Source organism: Amblyraja radiata, chromosome 25, assembly GCF_010909765.2.
Source record: "Amblyraja radiata isolate CabotCenter1 chromosome 25, sAmbRad1.1.pri, whole genome shotgun sequence".
NCBI classification, from domain to species: Eukaryota; Metazoa; Chordata; class Chondrichthyes; order Rajiformes; family Rajidae; genus Amblyraja; species Amblyraja radiata.
In genome coordinates, this window is record NC_045980.1 from 18,022,707 (window position 1) to 18,047,651 (window position 24,945).

At 44.1% G+C, this 24,945-nt stretch overlaps 1 protein-coding gene across 1 annotated transcript in view; it reads right to left on the reverse strand.

The window, feature by feature from the left end:
- Window positions 1-16,014: 16,014 nt before the first annotated feature.
- Window positions 16,015-24,945, reverse strand: part of dtx1 (deltex E3 ubiquitin ligase 1) — a 187,460-nt gene continuing 178,529 nt past the window's right edge. The window contains exon 9 of the mRNA XM_033043343.1: window positions 16,015-23,466. Coding sequence (XP_032899234.1) covers window positions 23,242-23,466 — 225 coding nt within the window. The 3' untranslated portion in view covers window positions 16,015-23,241. The remainder of the gene's footprint in view (window positions 23,467-24,945) is intronic.

The following is a 24,945-nucleotide window of genomic DNA, read 5'->3' on the forward strand; positions in this document are numbered from 1 at the left end:
TGAGGAAAAACTTTTAACCCAGAGTTGTGAATCTGTGGAATTCTCTGACACAGAAAGCAGTGGAGGCACTGGGTGTAATCGAAAGAGAGTTGGATATAGCTCTTAGGGCTAATGGAATCAAGGGATATGGGGAGAAAGCAGGAATGGGGTACTGATTCTGGATGATCAGCCATGATCATATTGAATAGTGATGCTGGCTCAAAGGGCCGAATGGCCTACTCCTGCACCTATTTTCTGTTTTTTCTATGTTTCTAAAGGCTTGTTACTATGCTGTTTTTTACGATTAATTCATCACTATTGATTTTACGTAAATTTAACTTTGTGCTTCAGGAAGTTATACTGGTCTGCCCACATGTACAGAACATGGAAATCCCCCCCCCCCCCCCCCACCCCCACCTCACCCCTTGTTTAGTCAGAACACTTACAAGAATTGAGAGACTTGTTTAAAGACAGGGGGAAGTCAGGGAGAGTGGGAAGAGAGGCAAGAACAAATATAATCGGCAACATTGCAAGCGTGTATTGGGATGCTTCCTTCATTGAAAGCATGTTTCCATGTGGGAGGAAACCAGAGCACCCGGAGGAAACCCACACCGTCCAAATGGAAAACGTGCAAACTCCACATAGACAACAACCGAGGTCAGGATCGAACCTGGGTCTCTCGCGCTGTGAGGCAGTGGCTCTACCCGCTGCGCCACTGTGCTGCACTGCCGCCAAGTAGTTGGTTTACCACATTTACATTCACCACACTATAAAAATCATTCAAAATAATAAATGAGCCCTTCTTGTCAACAGATCACATTATTTATGTAGCATTCACTTCACTAGGACTACTCTGACCCAGGGATAACCTTTCATAACAATGAATTTACAATTTAGCAACCTCATTAAGCATTTTGACAGTCCAATTAGATATTTTACTTAGGTTATGCTACAATGATAAAGAAGTATGCCACCAACTAACAGGGAATTTATGATACTTGATTTTAATCTGTAAAAAAAATAAAAGCTACGAATGCGGCATAGAGAATTTTAGAGTTAAATGTCGCTGGTCTTGTTATTATCTGTTACTGACAACGAAAGGAGTGCACTGGATTAGGTTTCCAGTCATTCATTTGCAACTAGTTAGATGTTGATCTTGACAGTAAATTGACCTTGTCTCACCTTCTTTTCTCTCCTTCAACAACCGAATCACGGCAGTCTTGTTCAGTCGAGTGAACAGACAGAAGGCTCGCACTCCCCGGTTGCAAATCAAGTTGTTGGCGACAGTTTCTGTCCCCCAATAAGGGGGAGTGTTAGCACGAATGCAGCCACGCAATTGTAACATGATAAAACTCATTTGGGTTACATCAGAGCAAAGAAAATCCATCCACATTTGGCTCACAAGTGAGTAAGGTGTAGGGGGGGGGGGGGGGATTTCTTTAGCCAGAGTGTGGTGAATCTGTAGAATGTATTGCCACAGACGGCTGTGGAGGCCACGACTGGGTATTTTCAGAGAAGATTGATAGGTTCTTGATTAGTAAGGGTGTCAAAGGTTATGGGGAGAAGGCAGGAGAATGGGCTTGATTGGGAAAAATAGATAAGCCATGATCGAATGGTGGAGTAGACTCAATGGGCCGAATGGCCTAATTCTGCGCCTTTGTCTAATGGCTCTTATGGCAGGGAAAAACTTTGCTTTGTGAGTCCTGATTAAATGCTGGGATCCAGATTTTATTACAATGTGCAGCAATAAAATCACAACATCCCTCTCCCTTCCCCAGCCGCCATCCAGTGCAATAAAAGGCACAACATGCTGGAGTACAGCATGGAACAGGCAGCATTTCTGGAGAACATGGATGGTTGATGTTTTGGGTCAGAGCTCTCAGTCCGAAGAAGGGCCCTGACCCGAAACAATGCCTATCCATGTTCTCCAGAGATGCTGCCTTATCTGGTGGGTTACTCCAGCAGTTTGTGTCCTTTTTTGTAAGCTAGCATCTGCAGTTCCCTGTGTCCCCATTAACCCCGACCCTTTTCCTCAAATCTCTCAAAAGTTGTGTTACCTGACCCAGGAATGTATTTCCCACCTCTCAACCCTTTCTATGAACAGTAGAGGGGAGATTTTTCCTTAGATTTGTAGATGATGACATACAGAATAAAAGCATTTGTACATTAAACTTTGCCTGGGATATTCTCTTATACTGACTTATTCAGAATGCAAAATTAACTATGAACTATGAACTGTCGGAGTTGCACTAAGGACCTTCGGGTTTTATTGCATTAATATTGTTTTAAGAATAAGGAGTAAGCCATTTAGAACTGAGACGAGGAAACCCTTTTTCACACAGAGAGTGGTGAGTCTGTGGAATTCTCTGGTTCTCTGGATACTTTCAAAAGAGAGCTAGATAGGGCTCTTAAAAATAGCAGAGTCAGGGGATATGGGGAGAAGGCAGGATTGGGGATGATCAGCCATGATCACAATGAATGGTGGTGCTGGCTCGAAGGGCCGAATGGCCTACTCCTGCACCTATTGTCTATTGTCTATTTAAAAAAATGTATTGAAGTTATTTTTATTTATCATGTTATCGATGAGTACCGCGTTTACAGACCGGTTGTGCTGCTGCAAGTAAGAAATTAATTGTTCCGTTTTCGATGCATATATGCCATTTAAACACTCTTGACACTTGGATAAGAAATGTAGCTACTTCTGTACTGTATGTTTAATGCTGCTCATTCAAGGGTATCTCCTGCTGAGAACCTGCTTACTTCTTCAATGAACTTTATCTCCAAATCTTTTTGATGGAATTCTGAAAGCTCTTTAATTCTGCAGGATATTATTCTAAATTGCTTCAATCTAATGAGAGCGCACAGCCAACAATGGCATGCGGCCTACTAATACTTGTTAGATATCTTGGGATGGAATCAAAACCACATGATTAATTTGGATTTTAGTAGAAAGATCAAAAACAGGGCACCAAAGGGAATTTTCATAAATTCTAGGAGAGGTACTAGACCATTCGGCCCATCAAGTTTACTCCGCCATTCAATCACGGCTGATATATCTTTCCCTCTCAACCCCGTTCTCCTGCCTTCTCCCCATAACCCCTCGTAACCACACTAATTTTAATCTGTAGACATTAACAGCTGCACCTTGTTCAGGACTCAGCAAATCGAACAGTTTCCTGAAGAACGAATGACCAATTTGGACTTAAAAAAAGACAAAGTGCTGGAGTAACTCCGTGGGTCAGGCAGCATATCTGGAGGACATGGATAGGTGACGTTTCTGGTCGGGACCATTCTTCAAGTATCACTTTAGTTTCATATATAATGACTCAGAGGTACAGCTGGTTTACAATGAAAATAAAGAACTTACAGTGGGCGCTCGGGGAAAGAGTTAAACTTTGTGTTTACTTCTGTTAATTTTAGCATAACTGATGGTATACAAGTGTGTGTGTGTGTGTCTGTCTGTGTTTGTATGTCTGTCTGTATGGTGTTGTGTGTCTATTTGTAATAATGTGTATGCATCTGTCTATTTGTATTTGTTTGTGTGTGTGAGTGAGTGTGTGTGTGAGTGAGTGTGTGTGTGAGTGAGTGTGTGTGTGAGTGAGTGTGTGTGTGAGTGAATGTTTGTGTGCCTGTGTGTGAGTGAATGTTTGTGTGCCTGTGTGTGAGTGAATGTTTGTGTGCCTGTGTGTGGGTGAGTGTTTTAGTGTGTATGGGTAAGTGTGTGCATATATATGTGTGAGTGTGTTAGTGTGTGTGAGTGATTGTGTGTGCATGAGTGAGTGTGCGTATATGCATGTGAGTGGGTGTGTGTATGTGGCTGAGTGGTAAGTGTGTGTTTTGAGTGTGTTTGTAATCACTGGCAATACAAACATGGCCTCTGCTTTCTCACTGTCCCGGGAAGGGGTAGGCGAGCTGTCATCTTCCACCCAGCAGATGGTCCTGACCCTGTAACATGAAGGGATTCCCAGCGATGGGGACAGGGCTTCCTGCAAAGTGCCCTTTGCTCCCTTCCCTTCTTTGCTCCCGCTCACAGGTGGCTGCGTGATGTGGAGAGGGTTCCCAGTGACGGCATTCCCTTGCACCAGCCACCCCTTCCACTACCCTACTCCAGGAGGAAGTCTGTGAGCTTGGGAGATGCGGTCGGTGGAGTGGTGGTGAGCCTGTGTGATGCATGCTGTGGAATGAGTGGCACAGTGGCACAGCGGTAGACTGCTGCCTTACAGCGCCAGAGACCCGGGTTCGATCCTGACCATGGGTGCTGGCTGTACAGCTTGTACGTTCTCCCTGTGACCGTGTGGGTTTTCTCCGGGTGCTCCAGTTCCCTCCTACACTCCAAAGACGTGCAAGTTCGTAGGTTAATTGGCCTCAGTAAGTTGTAAAATTGCCCCTAGTGTGTAGGATAGTGCTGGTGTACGGGATCACTGGTCAGCATGGACTCAGTGGGCTGAAGGGCCAGTTTCCACACTGTATCTATAAAGTCTGAAGTCTAAAGTGCAGCTAAATAATATCTAAAGCTTTGGGTAGTGCTGCATTGACCTGGATAATGTCAGGTTTCATGGATATTTTTGGTTACACATTGTCAAATGGAGAGTATTCCATTACACTCCTGACTTTTGCCTCAAAGGTCTAAAGAATCCTTGAATCACTCATTGTGGAATACTGCCTGCTGTGGTAACCTCCGTACCCATGCCTTGTGTATAATAATAATAATAATAATAATACATTTTATTTATGGGCGCCTTTCAAGAGTCTCAAGGACACCTTACAAAAATTGAGCATGTAGAGGAAAAACATGTAAGGGGAATGAAATAAATAGTAGAGACATGACTAGTACACAAAGTAAAGACAGAATTCAATACAAAACACAGTATGAGGCAATTAATGCACAGATGAAAAGGGACGGGGACGTGGGGCTAAGGATAGGCAGAGGTGAAGAGATGGATCTTGAGGCGGGACTGGAAGATGGTGAGGGACACGGAATTGCGGATCAGTTGGGGGAGGGAGTTCCAGAGCCTGGGAGCTGCCCTGGAGAAGGCTCTGTCCCCAAAACTGCGGAAGTTGGACGTGGATGGAGAGGAGACCGGCTGATGTGGATCTGAGGGACCGTGAGGGTTGGTAGGGGGAAAGGAGGTCAGTGAGATATGGGGGGGCCAGATGGTGGAGGGCTTTGTAGGTGAGGACCAGGATTTTGTAGGTGATCCGGTGGGAGATGGGAAGCCAGTGAAGTTTTTTGAGGACTGGAGTGATGTGATGCCAGGATTTGGTGTGGGTGATGAGTCGGGCGGCTGCGTTCTGGACCAGTTGGAGTCGGTTGATGTAGGTGGAGCTGATCCCAAGGAGAAGTGAGTTGCAATAGTCCAGTCGGGAGGAGATGAAGGCATGGATGAGTCTTTCAGCAGCAGGCGGTGTGAGAGAGGGTCTGAGTTTGGCGATGTTGCGGAGCTGAAAGAAGGAGGTTTTAATGACATGGCGGATGTGAGGCTCAAGGGAGAGGGTGGAATCAAAGATCACGCCAAGGTTGCGGGCCTGGGGAGATGGGGAGACAGTGGTGCCGTCGATGGTGAGAGTGGGGTTATTGATTTTGCTGAGTGTGGCTTTGGAGCCTATGAGGAGGAATTCTGTCTTATCGCTGTTGAGTTTGAGGAAATTATGTTGCATCCAGGTTTTTATAGCTGACAAACAGGAGTTGATATGGGAGAGGGGGGGGGGGGGGGGGGGGTTGGGGGGGGATTTGGTGCCAAGGTAAATCTGGGTGTCATCAGCGTAACAGTGGAAGTCCAGATTGAAGTGGCGGAGTATCTGACCAAGGGGGAGGATGTAGATGATGAAGAGGAGGGGGCCGAGTACGGAGCCTTGGGGAACGCCTTGAGTGACTGCGGCTGTAGCAGAGGTGTGGTTGTGGAGAGAGATGAAGTGGGATCTGTTGGAAAGGTAGGAACGGAGCCAGCTGAGTCCAGAGCCTTCAATGCCGAGGTCTTTGAGTCTGGTGAGCAGGATGTTATGGTTCACTGTATCGAAGGCTGCGCTCAGGTCGAGGAGGATGAGGATGTTGAGGGAACCAGTGTCAGCAGAGGTGAGGAGGTCGTTGAGGACTTTGAGGAGAGCAGTTTCTGTGCTATGGAGGGGGCGAACGCCAGATTGGAGGGGTTCAAGTAGGTTATACGCAAGAAGGTGGGACTGAAGTTGCGACGCAACGATACGCTCCAGGGTTTTTGAAAGAAAGGGGAGGTTTGAGATTGGGCGGTAGTTAATGAGAGAGGAGGGATCAAGACCAGGTTTCTTTAAGATTGGTGTAACGGCAGCAGTTTTGAAAGCGGAGGGGACAATTCCTTGGGACAATGAGGAGTTGAAGAGATTAGTGAGGTAGGGGCAGAGAACGGGGAGGCAGGACTTCAACAGGGGAGTGGGGAGAGGGTCGAGGGAGCAGGTAGTGGGTTTGGAAGAGCTGATGAGTTTGGAGATTTCAATAAGGGTGACCAGGTCAAACTGGGAGAGGAAGCATTGTGGAATACTGCCTGCTGTGGTAACCTCCGTACCCATGCCTTGTGTATGAGTGTGTGCGCCTCTCCATGCCAGGAAGCTGGAAAGACCGGAGAGAAGATTTACAAAGACATTGCCAGAACTTGAGGGCCTGAGCTATAGAGAGAGGTTGGGTAGGCTAGGACTTTATTCCTTGGAGCGTAGGAGACTGAGGGATGATCTTATATTATAGAGATATATGAAATCATGAGGGGAATAGATAGGGTGAATGCACAGGGTTTTTTAGCCAGAATCAAGAACCAGAGAACATATAAGGTGAGAGGGGAAAGATTTAATATGAACCTCAGGGACAACTTTTCGCAAAGGGGCTGATGGGTATATGGAACGAGCTGCCCGAGGGGGCAGTTGAGACAGATCTAATAACATTAAAAAGGCATTTGGACAGGTACATGGATAGGAAAGGTTCGGAGTGATATGGGCCAAACACGGGTAGGTGGGACTAGTGTAGATGGGGCATCTGGGTGAATGTTATATCTTGCACTCTATGTTGTACCTTTTATCCTTTATCTGTGCTCTGTGGACGGCTTGATTGTATTCATGCATAGCCTTTTCTTTGACTGGCTAGCACCCAGCTTTTCAGTGTACCTCAGTAACCGTGACAGTAATAAACTAAGCATGGGCAAGTTGGGTGAAGGGCCTGTTTCCGTGCTGTGTGACTATGATTCTCGTCTCTCGTTAGTCGGGGACGGGAATAGTTTGTAGCAATCCCTCTGCCAAAGTGGATGAGGTGATCAGCTGAGAGTGGCTGGAATTGCCCTGGGAAATGTCTGCTCCTTCAACAGAGAAAAGCGAGGGAGGGAGGATGGGTTCTACATTTGCCTGTCTGCACGGTTCTAACACAGGAACGTCAATCGAGCAGCCTCGCTCCTCGCTACCCCTGGGAAAGTCTCCACTCCCGGTGTACACATGCAGGCCCCCTTCTCCATGGCGACAACCCTAATAAAACCTTTGAAGGATTTCAGGATAAAAATAATTCTGCGCTGCAGCGGTGAGCCTCTTGGTTACCATGGCAACCTAATGGAAAGCTAAGCTCGTTCCAGACAAGAGCATCCGATAGAAGGGCCATAAAGGGAACGTAAATTAATGATAAATGTTAACAGTTACAGAAGAAAATTTGTTTAATACTTCTGTTGCTGGAAAATCTTGGTTGTTAATAGTTTAAAAATACATCATGGAAGCAGGCCCTTCGGCCTACTGATTCCATGCTGACCAGTGATCACCAGTATGCCTAGGGACAATTTACAATTTATATGCCAATTAACCTACAAACTCACACGTCATTGGGATGTGGTAGGAAACCAGAGATAACCCATGCAGTCACAGGGAGAACATGCAAACTGCACACAGACTGCTCCCGAGGTCAGGATCGAACCCGGGTCTCTGGCTTTGTGAGGCAGCTCTACCAGCCAATTGCAAACAGCACGAATAGCAGTTTTGATGAATGCAACACGGTTAATTGTGAATATGGAATAGTATCTCCTTGTTAAGGAACAAAAATATTAAAATGAACAAAAATATTAAGGGAAACAGAAGGAGTTTAGTGAGTTCAGTGCAGTATTGCGGGGAGGGAGCCGGCAGAAATAATCCATTTTTATTTATAATCTGCTCTAATCCTCCCGATTTTAGGAGGAGTAAACTCTACATAACCTTTTACACTGATAGTTCTTCCTCAACAGAGCAATACATTTTTTGGTGGAAGCGCATTTTCTCTGAGTGCAGCGTCTGTCCTTTTGTTTCCTCCCGGCTGCTACAATTAAAGGACAGGCTTTAATAATAGGCACCTCCAGCATTTGCCAATCCCCGCCCTTTGCGCCCGTGGTGTTTATGTGACGATTTTAATTGATGCCGACGTCACGGCGATTTCTCCATGGTAAAGATAATAAATGAGAAGAGATCTTTTTGAATGCCTTTAATCCAGGCCAGAATTCGCTGAAAATAGCAGATGGTTTTGGAAATCCTACATGGAAATAAATATGATCTCACCAAATGAAAAATAATTTTCTATTTAAGTGACAGTAGTCCCTGGCACCAGTTTGGAACCCTTGCATCCCCTCTCTCGCCAGCCCTCCCCACCTTAGTCGTTGTACTAGCTTCACTGTCGCCCTGCTGGGTTTTTACTGTTTGTATCACTCGTTATCACCTTCCCCACAGCCAACAATAGTGGGCGGCCTGGATAGAGTGGGTGTGGAGAGGATGTTTCCACTAGTGGGAGAATCAAGCACCAGAGGTCATAGCCTCAGAATTAAAGGACGTTCCTTTAGGAAGGAGACGAGGAGGAATTTCTTTAGTCAGAGGGTGGTGAATCTGTGGAATATTTTGTCACAGTAGGCTGTGGAGGCCAAGTCCATGGATATTTTTAAGGCAGAGATAGATATAGGGTGATTTCACGAAAGGTCACTGGATCATAGATCCTCACCCACGTGACCGCAGAATCCAACTGGGGTACAAACGTCACTTCCGGTACATGTTATTGATGCTGAAAACGCGAACTTTCAAACCCGTTAAAAACCGCGAAAACGGCCTGTTTTTGAGCTGTAAATAACTGTGCCAGTTGGGGTGACCGTGAGACACAGTTATCTTACTTTAGAGTCCAGAAGATAAAGAAAAACGAAGGTAAAGACAAGAGAGCGCTGAAGGGAAAATAACAGCGGAAGTTGTTGGCCGTGCAGATATAAAGATCGAAAATATCGGGAATTATCGCGTTGGCTCGCTGCATTTCATCAAAACATCAATAATGTCTTAGTTTTGATGAAATGCAGCGAGCAAACGCGATAATTCCCGATATTTTCGATCTTTATATCTGCACGGTCAACAACTTCCGCTGTTATTTTCCCTTCAGCGCTCTCTTGTCTTTACCTTCGTTTTTCTTTATCTTCTGGACTCTAAAGTAAGATAACTGTGTCTCACGGTCACCCCGACTGGCACAGTTATTTACAGCTCAAAAACTAACCGTTTTCGCGGTTTTAAACGGGTTTGAAAGTTCGCGTTTTCAGCATCAATAACATGTACCGGAAGTGACGTTTGTACCCCAGTTGGATTCTGCGGTCACGTGGGTGAGGATCTATGATCCAGTGACCTTTCGTGAAATCACCCTATATGCTTGATTAGTACGGGTGTCATGGGGTTAAGGGGAGAAGGCAGGAGAATGGGGTTGGGAGGGAGAGATAGATCAACCATTATTGAATGGCGGAGTAGACTTGATGAGCCGAATGGCATAATTCTGCTCCTATCAATGGGCCATTGTGGGCTCCACCTTGATCATCATTGCTTTTTGCATATTTTTCATTCATTTGTTCTATGCACCTTCTATATCTCTCATTTTTCTCTCCCATTGACTATCAGTCTGAATAAGGATCTCGACCTGAAACGTTACCTATTCCTTTTTCTCGAGAGATGCTGCCTGACATGTTGAGTTACTCCAGCTTTTTGTGTCTATCTTCAGCTTAGAATATTGCTTATTTTGCACAGAAATTTGAAGATGTCAAAGTCCATATATTGGCAGCTCATAGATTATGTATGTTTAGGTTTAGGTTGTGTAGCATGTGTAGCAAGGTACAGTGAAAAGCTTTGTTTTGCTTGCTATCCAATCAGATACTATACATAAATACAATCAAGTGAAACTCAAGTACACTAGGTAGAGCAAAGGGGAAGATACAGAGTGCAGAATATAGTTCTCAGCATCGTAGCTCACCAATTCCATGGATAAAATCCAATGTCTGCAATGGGGTAGAGGTGAATCGGACAGTACCCGAGCTTATGGAAGGACCGCTCAGAAGCCTTTCATAACCTGGTCGATTCACCTCTACCCCAGTGGAACATTGGACTTTGTTTGTGGAATTGGGGTGCTACGAATAGTGTGTAAGTAATGCTTCAGTATTAAAGATGCAGTTAGTGTAATTAAATATTTCCTCAAGATTCAATTGACGTTTGGAGGAGTTATTCTGCCATTGTAAACACTGTCCATATTAAATCCTCGGAGCTTCACGCTTTAGCTTATGAAAGTTTTTTTATTTTCCTTGCTGCAACATCTTAAACATTGTCTGCCACTGTGCGGCCCTCGGTTACCGCCGGGCTGTAAGCTGCCCAAGAGAAATATTAGATGCTGTTCCTCCAATTTGCGTTTAGCCTCACTCTGACAATGGAGGAGACCTAGGACAGAAAGGTCTGTGTAAGAATGGGAGGGAGAATTAAAGTGTTTAGCAACTGGGAGATCAGGTAGATCCAGGAGGACTGAGCGAAAGTGTTCAGCGAAACGATCGCCCAGTCTACGTTTGGTCTCGCCGATGTGTAAGAGTCCACATCTTGAACAACGGATACAGTAGATGAGGTTGGAGGAGGTGCAAGTGAATCTCTCCCTAACCTGAAAGGACTGTTGGGGTCCCTGGACAGAGTCGAGGGAGGAGGTATAGGGACAGGTGTTGCATCCTCTGTGGTTGCAGGGGAAGGTACCTGGGGAGGGGGTGGTTTGGGTGGGAAGGGATGAGTTAACCAAGGAGTTGCGGAGGGGAAAATCTCACTATGGTCTGTCTCTTATTGTGATGGCTATCTCTTGGTTTATTACCTTTTAAATTTTCTTCGCTCAAAAATTTACAACTCAGTGGTCCTGCTTTGGAGACATTTAAGCATTTGAAACAAAGAGGCACATATTGTGATATCCTAAAGATAATTATTAATATAAATTAATCTCCAGCTTCTCCTGTGCACCATTGAACTCTTTCAGATGCCCCCAAAGTACCTGTTTTAAAGATGTTGCAAGATTTTTAATTAACCATAATGATTATTTAATAGCCTCATTATAAACACCTGCTTATTTGGAACAGAGAGGACTGGCCAATCCTCAGGGTGGATCATTAATCATGACCCCCTGATGAGCATATTGTACTGATTGCTCTTTATACAACTGACCACTTCTTGATCCAAAAGAGTAAGAGAGATGATGCAGCAATCATCATCAACAACAACAAAAAAAGCCAATTTGTATTTACATTGTGCCTTCAGCGTAGTAAATAATCTCAGACAGGAGTGTATTATCAAACCAAAATGAATGCCTAACCATATGGGATATTCTGGTGCATTGCTTGGTGCAAAGAAGTAGGTTGTAAGGAGTGTCTTAAAGGAGAAACAAAGTGGAACAAGATGGAGAATATTTAGGAGGGAGTTCTGAAGCAGATGTCGTTGACAAATGAAGATGGCCACCACAGCTGGAATGCTTGAGCTGGGAAGTGACAGCGTGTCAAAGGATTGGTACTTTTTTCCGATGAGTGAAAGTTGGAGACTCCCATTCAAATGTGAAGGTCCCAAGCTTCCTGCCTGAGTTCTGCGGTGGATTTTCCAACTTTGATCCCTGTAGCAAAGGGCAATAATAATAATAATACATTTTATTTATGGGCGCCTTTCAAGAGTCTCAAGGACACCTTACAAAAATTGAGCATGTATAGGAAAAACATGTAAGGGGAATGAAATAAATAGTAGAGACATGACTAGTACACAAAGTAAAGACAGAATTCAATACAAAACACAGCATGAGGCAATTAATGCACAGATGAAAAGGGACGGGGACGTGGGGCTAAGGATAGGCAGAGGTGAAGAGATGGGTCTTGAGGCGGGACTGGAAGATGGGGAGGGACACGGAATTGCGGATCAGTTGGGGGAGGGAGTTCCAGAGCCTGGGAGCTGCCCTGGAGAAGGCTCTGTCCCCAAAACTGCGGAGGTTGGACTTGTGGATGGAGAGGAGACCGGCTGATGTGGATCTGAGGGACCGTGAGGGTTGGTAGGGGGAGAGGAGGTCAATGAGATATGTGGGGGCCAGATGGTGGAGGGCTTTGTAGGTGAGGACCAGGATTTTGTAGGTGATCCGGTGGGAGACGGGAAGCCAGTGAAGTTTTTTGAGGACTGGAGTGATGTGATGCCAGGATTTGGTGTGGGTGATGAGTCGGGCGGCTGCGTTCTGGACCAGTTGGAGTCGGTTGATGTAGGTGGAGCTGATGCCAAGGAGAAGTGAGTTGCAATAGTCCAGTCGGGAGGAGATGAAGGCATGGATGAGTCTTTCAGCAGCAGGCGGTGTGAGAGAGGGTCTGAGTTTGGCGATGTTGCGGAGATGAAAGAAGGAGGTTTTAATGACATGGCGGATGTGAGGCTCAAGGGAGAGGGTGGAATCAAAGATCACGCCAAGGTTGCGGGCCTGGGGAGATGGGGAGACAGTGGTGCCGTCGATGGTGAGAGTGGGGTTATTGATTTTGCTAAGTGTGGCTTTGGAGCCTATGAGGAGAAATTCTGTCTTATCGCTGTTGAGTTTGAGGAAATTATGTTGCATCCAGGTTTTTATTGCTGACAAACAGGAGTTGATATGGGAGAGGGGGGGGTTGTGGGGGGATTTGGTGCCAAGGTAAATCTGGGTGTCATCAGCGTAACAGTGGAAGTCCAGATTGAAGTGGCGGAGTATCTGACCAAGGGGGAGGATGTAGATGATGAAGAGGAGGGGGCCGAGTACGGAGCCTTGGGGAACGCCTTGAGTGACTGCGGCTGTAGCAGAGGTGTGGTTGTGGAGAGAGATGAAGTGGGATCTGTTGGAAAGGTAGGAACGGAGCCAGCTGAGTGCAGAGCCTTCAATGCCGAGGTCCTTGAGTCTGGTGAGCAGGATGTTATGGTTCACTGTATCGAAGGCTGCGCTCAGGTCGAGGAGGATGAGGATGTTGAGGGAACCAGTGTCAGCAGAGGTGAGGAGGTCGTTGAGGACTTTGAGGAGAGCAGTTTCTGTGCTATGGAGGGGGCGAAAGCCAGATTGGAGGGGTTCAAGTAGGTTATACGCAAGGAGGTGGGAATGAAGTTGTGACGCAACGATACGCTCCAGGGTTTTTGAAAGGAAGGGGAGGTTTGAGATTGGGCGGTAGTTAATGAGAGAGGAGGGATCAAGACCAGGTTTCTTTAAGATTGGTGTAACGGCAGCAGTTTTGAAAGCGGAGGGGACAATTCCTTGGGACAATGAGGAGTTGAAGAGATTAGTGAGGTAGGGGCAGAGTACGGGGAGGCAGGACTTCAACAGGGGAGTGGGGAGAGGGTCGAGGGAGCAGGTGGTGGGTTTGGAAGAGCTGATGAGTTTGGAGATTTCAATAGGGGTGACCAGGTCAAACTGGGAGAGGAAGCAGTGTGGAGGAGGGGTAAGGAGGTCAGTGGAGATGTTGAAAGGAGGGGCCTTGGTAGGTGGTGGAGTAGATGCTGAGGAGTCGGGTACAGGGGATAAAGATTGATAGATGGTGCTGATTTTATCATCTGGCAATGCCAGTGCCAGTGCCAGCTCTCAGCACTTACTCTGGGGCATCTAAACACTGAACTTGTAGTGGTCGAAGCAGGATTGGAAGAGAGAGTCCATTCATGAACACAAGGGTAAGTACACAATGATTTGCAGCTCTTCAATGAGTTGTGTTTACTTTTATATTTTAACTATTTAAAATGTAAATGATTAAATTTAGGAATGGAAAAGGCCGAAGGAAGATTTAATCAAGATATACAACACTACTAAAGGTCTTTCCCGTTCACCCATTTTCACCTGATTAGTCCTGGCTTTTCACGTCTCCAGCTCTTCACCCACCCCCCCCCCCCCACCCCCAAATTCAGTCTGAAGAAAGGTCCCAACCCGAAACGTGACCCCTCCTTTTTCTCCAGCGATGCTGCCTGACCCGCTGAATTACTCCAACAATTTGTGTCAATCTTTGGTATAAATCAGCATCCGCAGGAACGTGTTTCTGCATAGATTTAAAGTAATGGATGGCAGATTCAAGAGGAGTTGAAGAACAAATATTCTCCTGAAGCACGGTGATGATCTGAAACTGTCCATCTAAGAGGCTGGTTAAGAAAGAAACTTTGATTACATTTTACAAAAAAAGTTGAGTATTGGAAATACTGTGGCCCACATGAGGTGTGAAAAAAAGACATCTTCTAGATGCGCTGGGCCACATCCTCACCGATGTGACCTGGGATCATCGGGTGTTTCGGGTCTCACAACATCAGACACACTCGCCCAGGTGACCCAGCCGGGGTTGATCAAGCCCCGACTTGCGTCCCAGCAGCAACTGCCCACGGATCAGCCATCTTAATGACTACCCTGCAGGGCTAAGTTACTATTCTTAATTTGGCCAATATTAACGTGATAATGCAAGTGGCCTCTGTTCATACCATCTTTTCATAATTCTGTTGTCCGAATCACCTCTACCGCATTGCGGACATTGGACTTTGTCTCTGGAACTGATGCGCTACAATGCTGAGAACTGTATTCTGTACTCTGTATAGTCTCATTTGCTCTACCTATTGTACTTGCGTTTGACTTGATTGTAATTATGTATGGTATATCTGGGGCAACACATTGGTAGAGATGCTGCCACACAGCCCTAGAGACCTGGGTACGATCCTGACTACGGGTGCTGTCTGTGTGGAGTTTGTACGTTCTCCATGTGACTACGTGCCTCCCATATTCCAAAACATGCAGGTTTGTAGCTTAAATGGCTTCTGTAAATTGTCCATAGTGTAGGATATAACTAATGTAAGGCTGATCGATGGTCAGTGCAAACTCAATGGGCTGAAGAGTCTGTTTCCACTCCATATCTCTAAACTAAACTATTCTGACCTGGTTGGATAGCATTCAAAACAAAGCTTTTCACTGGACATTGGTACACGTGAGACTATAATAAACCTAAACATCCTACGAAAGTACTTTTAATTTTATCAAGCTTTACTTATTACGAGTCTTGGACGTTGAAATTCTGGAAAGCAATGTCTTTATGTGTGTAATGCAAAGACCTTGTATTAAAACAAATTGCCTACCTTACACCAAGAAAGATGGATGTCAACAACGCTGAGGGTGGTCGCAACCAATGCATTGAGGTCTTTGTGGTTGCAGAGGTTCTGACGTTATCTGGACTGAAAACGTGGAGTTAAGGATTCTATCTACTTCCAGCCTAATGGCTACTAATGAATGTATGTTTGGATCTTTTCATACCACCCTCTCTTTGATATTCCTTTGGGAGTACGCGCCGTCCAGCAATCACCCCGTACACTAGCACCGTCCTACACACTAGGGTCGATGTACAATTTTTACCAAAGCCAATTAGCCTACAAACCTGTACGCCTTTGGAGTGTGGGAGGAAACCAGAGCATCCGGTGAAAACACACGGCATCACAGGGAGAACGTACAACCTCCCTACAGACAGCACCCATGGTCAGGAATGAACCCAAGTCTCTGGCGTTGTAAGGCAGCAACTCTACCACCTTGCCACCCAATCTAGAGGTTTTCAACAGGTTGGGTGAACCAATTGGCTTTGTGTATTATCAATACTTTGGCCTTGCAGAACAGAAAATGAATTAATCTGATCAGCCTCTGTGGTAAACTGACCTAGGAATGTGTGGGGAATCGGTGAGATTAATTGTTGTACACATAAACTCCTTCATCGGTGAGATTGTGATCGAAATGTTCAATAAAAAATACCAGCAAAAGTAAAAAAATTATCTTCCAAATAAAGTTTATTCATTATTCAGTACTAACAGTTACAGGCAAATCCAATCGTTTATACATATTACATGAGTCCGTTACATAAATTCAGGATATGCTGGTGAGTAAATAATCATACAAGACCTAGTTATGGGTGACAGCATTCGTGATCCCTCTCACATTATGCAGTATCCAAACCTACTTTGACACTATCCAGAGAAACCAAGACTGCACGAAACATAACACATCGCACTTCACTCTCTCCCCCTCCCCCTCCCCCTCCCCCTCCCCCTCCCCCTCCCCCTCCCTCCAAGGCAATCTCTCCTCCAACTTGGAATAGGACGCAAGTATTTGCACACCTCCTTCTTTTTCGGCGTGAAGCATTTGACATGTTTGGTGGTTCTGCGTTAACCTGATTGTGGAGAAACACTTTAAGTGCAAATTGGCCAAATTTAAATTTAAAACGGGTGTTATCTCTTCTCCGGTAACGATATAAATTCACCTCCATAAGACAATGTTCAGGGTACTCTTTTGTTTTGAGGTATTAAAATTGCCTATCGTGCATTGTCTAAACTTGTTGATTCATCGAACTTTAATTAATAAAGCTTTTAAAAGTAAAATAAGCCATCCAGCGATCCCCGCACACTAACACTATCCTTACGCACTAGGGACAATTTACAATTATACCAAGCCAATTGGCCTACAAACCTGTACGTCTTTGGAGTGTGGGAAGAAACCAGAGCACCCGGGGAAAACCCACGCAGGTGACGGGGAAAACATACAAACTCCATACAGACGGAGGTGGTCAGGACCGAACTCTGGTTTTCTGGCACTGTGGCAGCAACTCTACCGCTGGCCATGTTATCAGCTGAAGATACTAATTCACCTCCATAAGACAATGTTCAGAGTAGTCTTTTGCTTTAAGGTATTAAAATTGTCTGTCATGCATTGCCTAAACTTGTTGATTCATCGCACTTTAATTAACATGGTTTTTGTTTATAGTGGTTTTGTATTTAGTATTGTATTCGGATCCCAAGCTGCACAGTCAGTCCATTTGAACCATTGCTTTGGGATGTGTATAATTCCATATTGGCGTCTACTAGAGTGTGATCATTAATCTCGTTGTTCAAATAATGGACAGAAGTTGCAATTATTCCAGAAAACAAACAACATTTTAAGCTTGATATATGGTTCTCGGCAAATCTCTCCGGCTAGCCGTACAGTAGATGTGACTCCATGGATTCACAGCAATTGCTTTAAGTTTAGGTTGAATGGAGGTACTTTGTTCAATTCATTTTTAGTATCACGTGACAGTAGTCATTTGCAAATGATCATTCTGTTCCAGTTCTTTGTTTTATTGGTGTCCAAGATGTTGGTGAGGCCGCATTTGGAGTATTGTGTTCCGTTTTGGTCACCCTGCTATGGGAAAGATGCGATTAAGCTGGAAAAGGTGCAGAGAAGATTTACAAGGATAGTGCCAGGACTCGAGGGTCTGAGCTACAGGGAGAAAGGTTGGGCAGGCTCGGACTTTATTTGTTGAGCGCAGGAGGCTGTGGAGTAATCTTGTAGAGATGTGTGAAATCATGAGGGGAATAGATAGGGTGAATGCACAGAGTCCTTTTCCCAGTGAAGGAGCATCAAGAACTGGAAGCCATGGATTTAAGATGAGAGGGAAGAGATTTAATAGGAAGCTAAGGGGCAACTATTTTAGACAGGGTGGTGGGTATCTGATCTGAACTACCAGAGGAAGAAGTTGAGGCAGGTATAACATCAATCTTTAGGACATTTTGACCTTTGGACAGGTACGTGGATAAGAAAATTTCAGAAGGATATGGGAACAGCTTTGACCGGGCATCTTGGTCGGCATGGTTGAGGTGGGCTGAAGGGCCTGTTTCCATGCTGTATGCCTAGTAGTTTTGTTGTGTTAAAACTGGCCATGCCCCGCAAACCACCCATGACAACAGATAATCTCTAAACAGGCGGTCTTAACTGCATTTATAAAGTGAAGTTCTCTCCTCCTGACGGAGTCTGTGCCAAACTGCTTTGAAAGAACGATCTGCTTTGTTATTGGAACAACCTGGTACTCCGTTGCTACTGCAAATAGGAACACGGAATATACACGCGTGTCTGCAGGGACAAGACCAGTGTTTAGACACAATGACGTTGCATCTTGCTGCCTGGTTTTCTTGTTTCCCAGCAAGAAAACAGCAGATCTGGGACTGGCAAAGGAGGTTGAACACCTGAAGTAATTCTTCTGAGAACAAATCCCTTCTAACAACATGGAGCTATTACCAATGTGTACTCCAATAGCAGATTCTTTAAGTTTGACTTCTATGTACATTTTGTCCTTCACAAAATGTACATATTATGACCTGCATGAAGATCTTCTGAAGCAGTTAATTTTCTTTTGAGGCTTACTATTTTTTTCTTCTTGTATTTTTAGAACACTTCAAAAAATTATTTTGAAATGAATCTGTTACTGAGAAGCTAAACACAAAGTGCGGGCGTTACTCAGCGGGTCAGGCAGCATCTGCGGAGGAAGTAGATAGACATTGCCAGGCTGAAGACGGGTCCTAACCCCAAACGTTGTCTTCTTCAGTCTGACGCCGGCTGTCCTTTCCTTCCGCAGATGCTGCCTGACCTGCTGCGTTCTTCCAGCACTTTGTGTTTTGCTCAAGATTCCAGCATCTGCATTCTCTTGTATCTCTATTATAGAATATATTAACTTAACTGCCCTTGTTCATCATAGATATTCTCTGAGACTACATGATATAGGGAGCAGTTGTCGTCTTAACTTGCCTGAACCATTGGAAACTGGCAGGGCCGGGTAGAATGCTGGCTTTATGCCCCGTCTGATTTAATTAATTGATGTACCTATTAGAAAGGAGATGAGGAAGAATTTATTTGTCAGAGGATGGTGAATCTGTGGAATTCATTGCCACAGACGGCTGTGGAGACCAAGCCATTTGGATATTTTTAAGGTGGAGGTTGACAGATTCTGATTAGTAAGGGTGTCAAAGGTTATGGGGGGAAAAGGCAGGAGAATGAAAGAGAAAGATAGATCAGCCATGATTGAATGGTGGAGTAGACTCGATGGGCCAAATGGCCTAATTCTGCTCCTATGACATGAACTTTATAAGTAATTGACGGCACAGAAAATCAATGTTGTGCTCTATCCTTTCAGCTTCACATCCACTGGCCTGTGTTAATACACTCTCTCCAGGTATCATCAATCACGCTGACCTTATTATCAATTTATTTTTAATATGCAGGTACAACCAACAAAGGTTTGAAAAATATTTCACTTTTGTTACTTTTCAATGTTCTAAATGGCCATTTTGCTGGACAGAAATTCAAACAGTGAATATATTGAAAATTTTGGGTATTGGATGGTAGAGAATTCTTAAAATCTCATAGTTGGCACAGGATTGAGTCAACTAAAATGTTTTTTGTTTATATTAAAAAAAGGAAAAAATAAAGAGATTATTTAAAAGTGGGCCAGTGGGCAAATGATTATTTCCCACTATCATGTCTTTCTGCCTATTTTCAATGCAATGTTAACTTTGATAGAATGTGTGTGAAATATATCTTGGGCAAAAGCCTCAGTCAATGGATCTGTGAATTACTGAGGATCACATCATTTGGAAGGGCCATTCTGGGGGGCATTTACTCTCAAGAAGTGACCTTAATTACATACTCTGTTTTGGATCAAATGCTCAATTGCAAATGTTATCCTGAGAGAGAGAATTTAATAATCAGTCAAGTGCAATATAGCAGAGAGCTGGAATTTGAGTTTTAATTTCTATCTTTTCTTATTCACTTACATTGATTTGCTCTCAATGTTGAGTTATGAATCAAACTGTCATCCGTGCTTGCCTTTAATATACCATGTTAACAAATTTGATGCACATGACACTACTTAATCATATCTATATCTACAAAGTGGTCAACCTTTACGGGATCTCCCCTTCATTCTGGCGTGGACTAGGTTTAAGAAGAAATGTAATTTAGATTGAGATGCAGCATAGAAACAGGCCCTTCAGCCAACCGAGTCCACACCGACCATCAATCATCCATTCACACTAGTTCTTCTATAACTGAAATTGGTAACATCAGTGAAACTGTTAACATCAGTGAAATTCAATTAGTTATTTGGACAATACAATTTTAATTTTAATTCATTATTTAACCTTTCATATGATGTTTGCAGGCCTGTCATGCTGCTGCCAGTAGGAATTTCATTGCTCTATTGTTGGTACTTAGGACAATTAAACGCTCTTGACTTCCTGATTTAGAGTGGACTTTTAAATATCGAGAATGGTGATTTTAAATATATTTATTGCCAGAGCCACTTTCACTAATCTGACCCTGTAACAATGAATAACGTGTTCATTTTAATAAAATTCTCACCTGTCCTTTCAGAAAAAGCAGTGTTTAAATCTTCACCTTGTTCACCTATTTTGATTCAGTATTACTGCCAGTGAATGCTCTTTGATGGTCTGGTTGTTGTATGTTTGTTATGCAAATATAATTATAACATGATATGACCTGTCATCTTCTGCATTAACATCTTTGGACATAAGTTCTTAAAATAACAATGATTATATTCAACTTTCCAAATGGGAGTTAATGAAATTACCTTGCACATTTCAGATGCATGGGTCCAACACAATTATACACGGAATATGCTTGTTTTAATTGAACTTGCCTCAGTCCAGATAACAGATGCTGTTCCCTACACTGCTCAAAACACATCACATCAATACACTATTTACACATGCTATTCCAGTGTTTGTTTCTACATAAAAATTGTCCCAGAATCTGCACTATTAGAGCCAGCAGCTTGGCAGGTGCTGGTGACTCCAAAGTTGCCTGATCAATGGCAATAGGTTCTGTGGCTAACACGTTCAGATTTACCATGTGTTCTGTGTTATCAAACATGTTACATTTGCTGGTCCTCTGGTGAATGTATTGTGCCAATTCTTGGGCTGAGGCTTGGATTGTGATTGCATAACTTTAGAGTTGATTAAGTTGGTCAGGACACAAAGTGCTGGAGCAACTCAGCAGGTCAGGCAGCATCTCTGGAGAACATGGATAGGTGATGTTTCAGGTCTAGAGATGCTGCCTGACCTGCTGAGTTACTCCAGCAATTTGTGTCCTTTTGTGTAACAGCCAGCATCTGTAGTTCATTGTTTCTACATTCTAAGTTTACCAGGATACCATTTTTTAATGAACAAACACTTGCAACAAGTGTTTTTGTTTGTCCATTCCTACATTGCCCACCTTTTACCTATTCCCGTGTTGTATTACTTTTCCTGTTTATACACGAACCGCCCTTTCTATTCTAAAATATATATATTTTAATTTATTGTTTAGCGTGTTTTGTTGAGACTTTTTTTCACTTGATAACTTCAGTGTTCTCCAGTTTTGATTTAAATGCAGATAGCTGAATAACAGTTTAAATTTACTTTCCAATTTGTCCTATAAAACAGGAGAGATTACCATCCTATCCCGTGCCTTTCCAACACTTTGACTACCGAGCACGTTTTGTTCATCATTATTGTACCGACGACTCACATCCTGCAACAAAACCTAAAGGGACTGTCACGTTCCTCTTCCAATTGCATTTTATTTCCTCTTCAAAATCTTTTTTTTTTTTGGCAATATATCTCATAAGTTGAACACCACACAAGTCAGCCACCAGAACGTAATCAGCAGTAACAGCGATTGCTGAGTGTTACTTCTGCCAGTATTGACTATAAACATAATAGATTTGACAGCAGTTGTCAGGATAATATTGAATATTTCTACAGCAATCATCATTCTGTAAACACTTCACAGCTCTGTAACATCCCAGCTAATTTCCCTTTGAGAGAACAACCCAGCCCGAATGTCAGTAGACATTCATTTACCGAGCCAGTGACTGCATTTGGCAGGAATATTGTCACGTTTCCGTCTCTGGGCTGGATGTATAACTCTTGTATCTTTTGACGTCCTTTTTTTAAATGAATGTATAACTCTTGTTATCCCGGAAATCCCCCAGTGAAGTAATCCTCTTGCACAATCTGACCAATAAGTATATTGAGAACTCGGGAGTCCTTTTTATGAAATTGAAAACGGGAATATCCATATTGTGGGAGGGAGAAAGAATCTAAAGATAAAGTATAATTTGGCATTGGATGCATTCACCGCAAACCTCATAAACAGAAGAAAGAGTTTCGAACACAGTAGACGTAAATGATGCAGATAAGACACTGATGTAGTTCGCTCTGAAGTATAGCAACATCTATAGATAGAAAAGTTAACTTTAAATAAACAGCCTCATCCGAGGAGGTATGTATTTATTTGCTACTGACATGCAGCATGAACCACCAGGACACTAATACTTAGCTGGACAAATGGAGTAACGCGACAGACCTTAAAACACAGAACAAGCCCTTAGTTATTTCCGAATAAAACACTTTAATAAGCAGTGTCTTTTAAATTTTAAACTACCTTCGTCAAAACTTTTTTTTTAAATGCTCCATGGTGTTGCTGTCCTCTGTGATTAAAATAAGATAATGGGCACTTTTTTTTTTTTTAAAAGCCATACAGTTTTCACATGCAAAGCTTCTTTGCTTTTCCCTCCTGCCCCCCACTGTACACCATTTACAGTGACACATCCAAGCAAAAAGACCAACATCCCTGAGAGATGTGCACACCTTGCTTATGAAAAGAAAAATACTGCATGTTTCACACACGGGGCTTGTGACCTCTAGAAAGCGAAGTGTTGGCTGATGCCAGAGTTCCTACAGCTAACCAGGAGTGCTTAGTATTTCTGCCTCTGTGCACAGTGGATGCAACACTGCAGGAAGTGCACAGTGTACAATCCAACCGCACGAAAAAGCATCTCTGTTCTTTTATTTGTAAGGATTGACCAGTGCAAGCGACCGTCAACTTGACGGTCCTCTCTGTTCTCTTATTCTTGATTTACCTGCCCCCCCACCCCCCTAATTATTAATGTTGTGTGGGTCTTTCCACAAGGAATAACAGATGCAGACTTGCACAGTATGTCACTGTAACTTGCCACCAATAAACTGAATCAGGCTGATGCAGTCTGCTTTTAACTAGCCCGAACTGGAGTTAACAAAGTAGTGGCCAAGGCAGTCAAGCAAAGCATATTTGAACCCTAGTAACGTACTTTACAGGGTGTAATCTTCAATGGCCAACGTCCTTATCGGCTGCTGCTTCTAATCCCTTCCTCAGTCCTTTATACAGTCCTCCATGACCCCTTGGGCAGATAACTCTGCCAGCACGTTGTCCAAATAGTTGGGATCTGCGTAGCCATGTCCAGTTAAATTTGATCCAAACTCTGTTTTGTGATGGATTTCGTTCCACACCACTGTATCCGTTTCACCGGTGGTGTTGGATGTTCCGATTGTGAATATCAGCCTGCGGTCCCACGCCACAATCAGCAGCTTCAGGATCTACAAAATGACAGCTACAGTTAGACAATAGACAATAGGTACAGGAGTAGGCCATTCGGCCCTTTGAGCCAGCACCGCCATTCAATGTGATCATGGCTGATCATCCCCAATCAGTACCCTGTTCCTGCCTTCTCCCCATATCCCCTGACTCCGCTATCTTTAAGAGCCCTATCTAGCCCTCTCTTGAAAGTATCCAGAGAACTGGCCTCCACCGCCCTCTGAGGCAGAGAATTCCACAGACTCACAACTAGGGGTACACAAGTAGGTGATAAAGTGGCACAGTTAGTAGAGCATCTGATCACAGCGCCAGACACATGGGTTCCACCCTGACCTTGGGTGCTGTCTGCTGCCCTAAAGACACGCGGGTTTGTTGGTTAATTGGCCTCGGTAAATTGCCCCTGGTGTGCAGGGAGTGGATCAGAAAGTGGGATAACATGGAACTAGTGTGAACTGGTGATCATTGGTCAGTGTAGATCCGGCGGTCTGAAGAGCTGTTTCCATGCTGTATCTTGAAACTAACAAGTTTAATATTCCCGGACATATCACTGAAAGTATTAGAACTTGATTTTTGGAAGATATAGCAGAAAAAGCTGGAGTAGCTCAGCGGGTCAGACAGCATATCTGGAGAAAAGAAATAGGTGACGCTTCGGGTCGAGATCTTGCTTCAGACTGAGAGTCAGGGGAGAGGGAAACTAGAGGTATGAAAAGGTTCAAAACAAATCAGAGCTGGCACTGACAGCCAAAGTGCCCACAATGGTCCATTGTTGGCTGTGAAGGAGGTGATAACGCGGGGATACGAACAGTGAAGCTAGTAGGATGACTAGAGTGGGGGAGGGTTGGCGAGAGGGGGAATGCAAGGGTAACTTGAAATTAGCAAAATCAATATTCATACTGCTGGGTTGTAAGCTTCCCAACCAAAATATGAGGTGCTGTTTCTCCAATTTGCGTGCGTTGGGTTGGGTGTGTAATTAATGAGCAATGACATGCAGAGTTGGGGACTCGGTGCAGAGCGATACGATCTGGCTGCCTGGTTAATTGTTGGACTGCCAGAGACACTTAGCTCACATCTTTTCGTTAGTTTAGGATTATTATCATCACATGTACCGAGGTATAGTGAAAAGCTTTGTTTTGCATGTAATCCAGCCAGTGAAAAGACTATACGTTGTTACAATTAGTGTACAGCCAAAGGAAATAACGTTTAGTGCAAGGTGAAGTCCGATTAAAGATGGCTCGAGGGTCTCCAATGGGGTAGCTGATAGGTCACGGATGCTCTCTAATTGGTGAGAGTTGCCTGATAACAGCCGGGAAGAAACTGTAACTGAATCTGGAGGTGTGTGTTTTCACACTTCTATACCTCCTGCCTGCAGGAAGAGGAAAGACGAGGCAGTGACTGGCGTGAGACCGGTCCTTGATTTTGCTTGTGGCAGCGTGAGTTGGGGTGTCTCTTCTGTGATTCCAAGACTCCTGCAGCCCACAGGC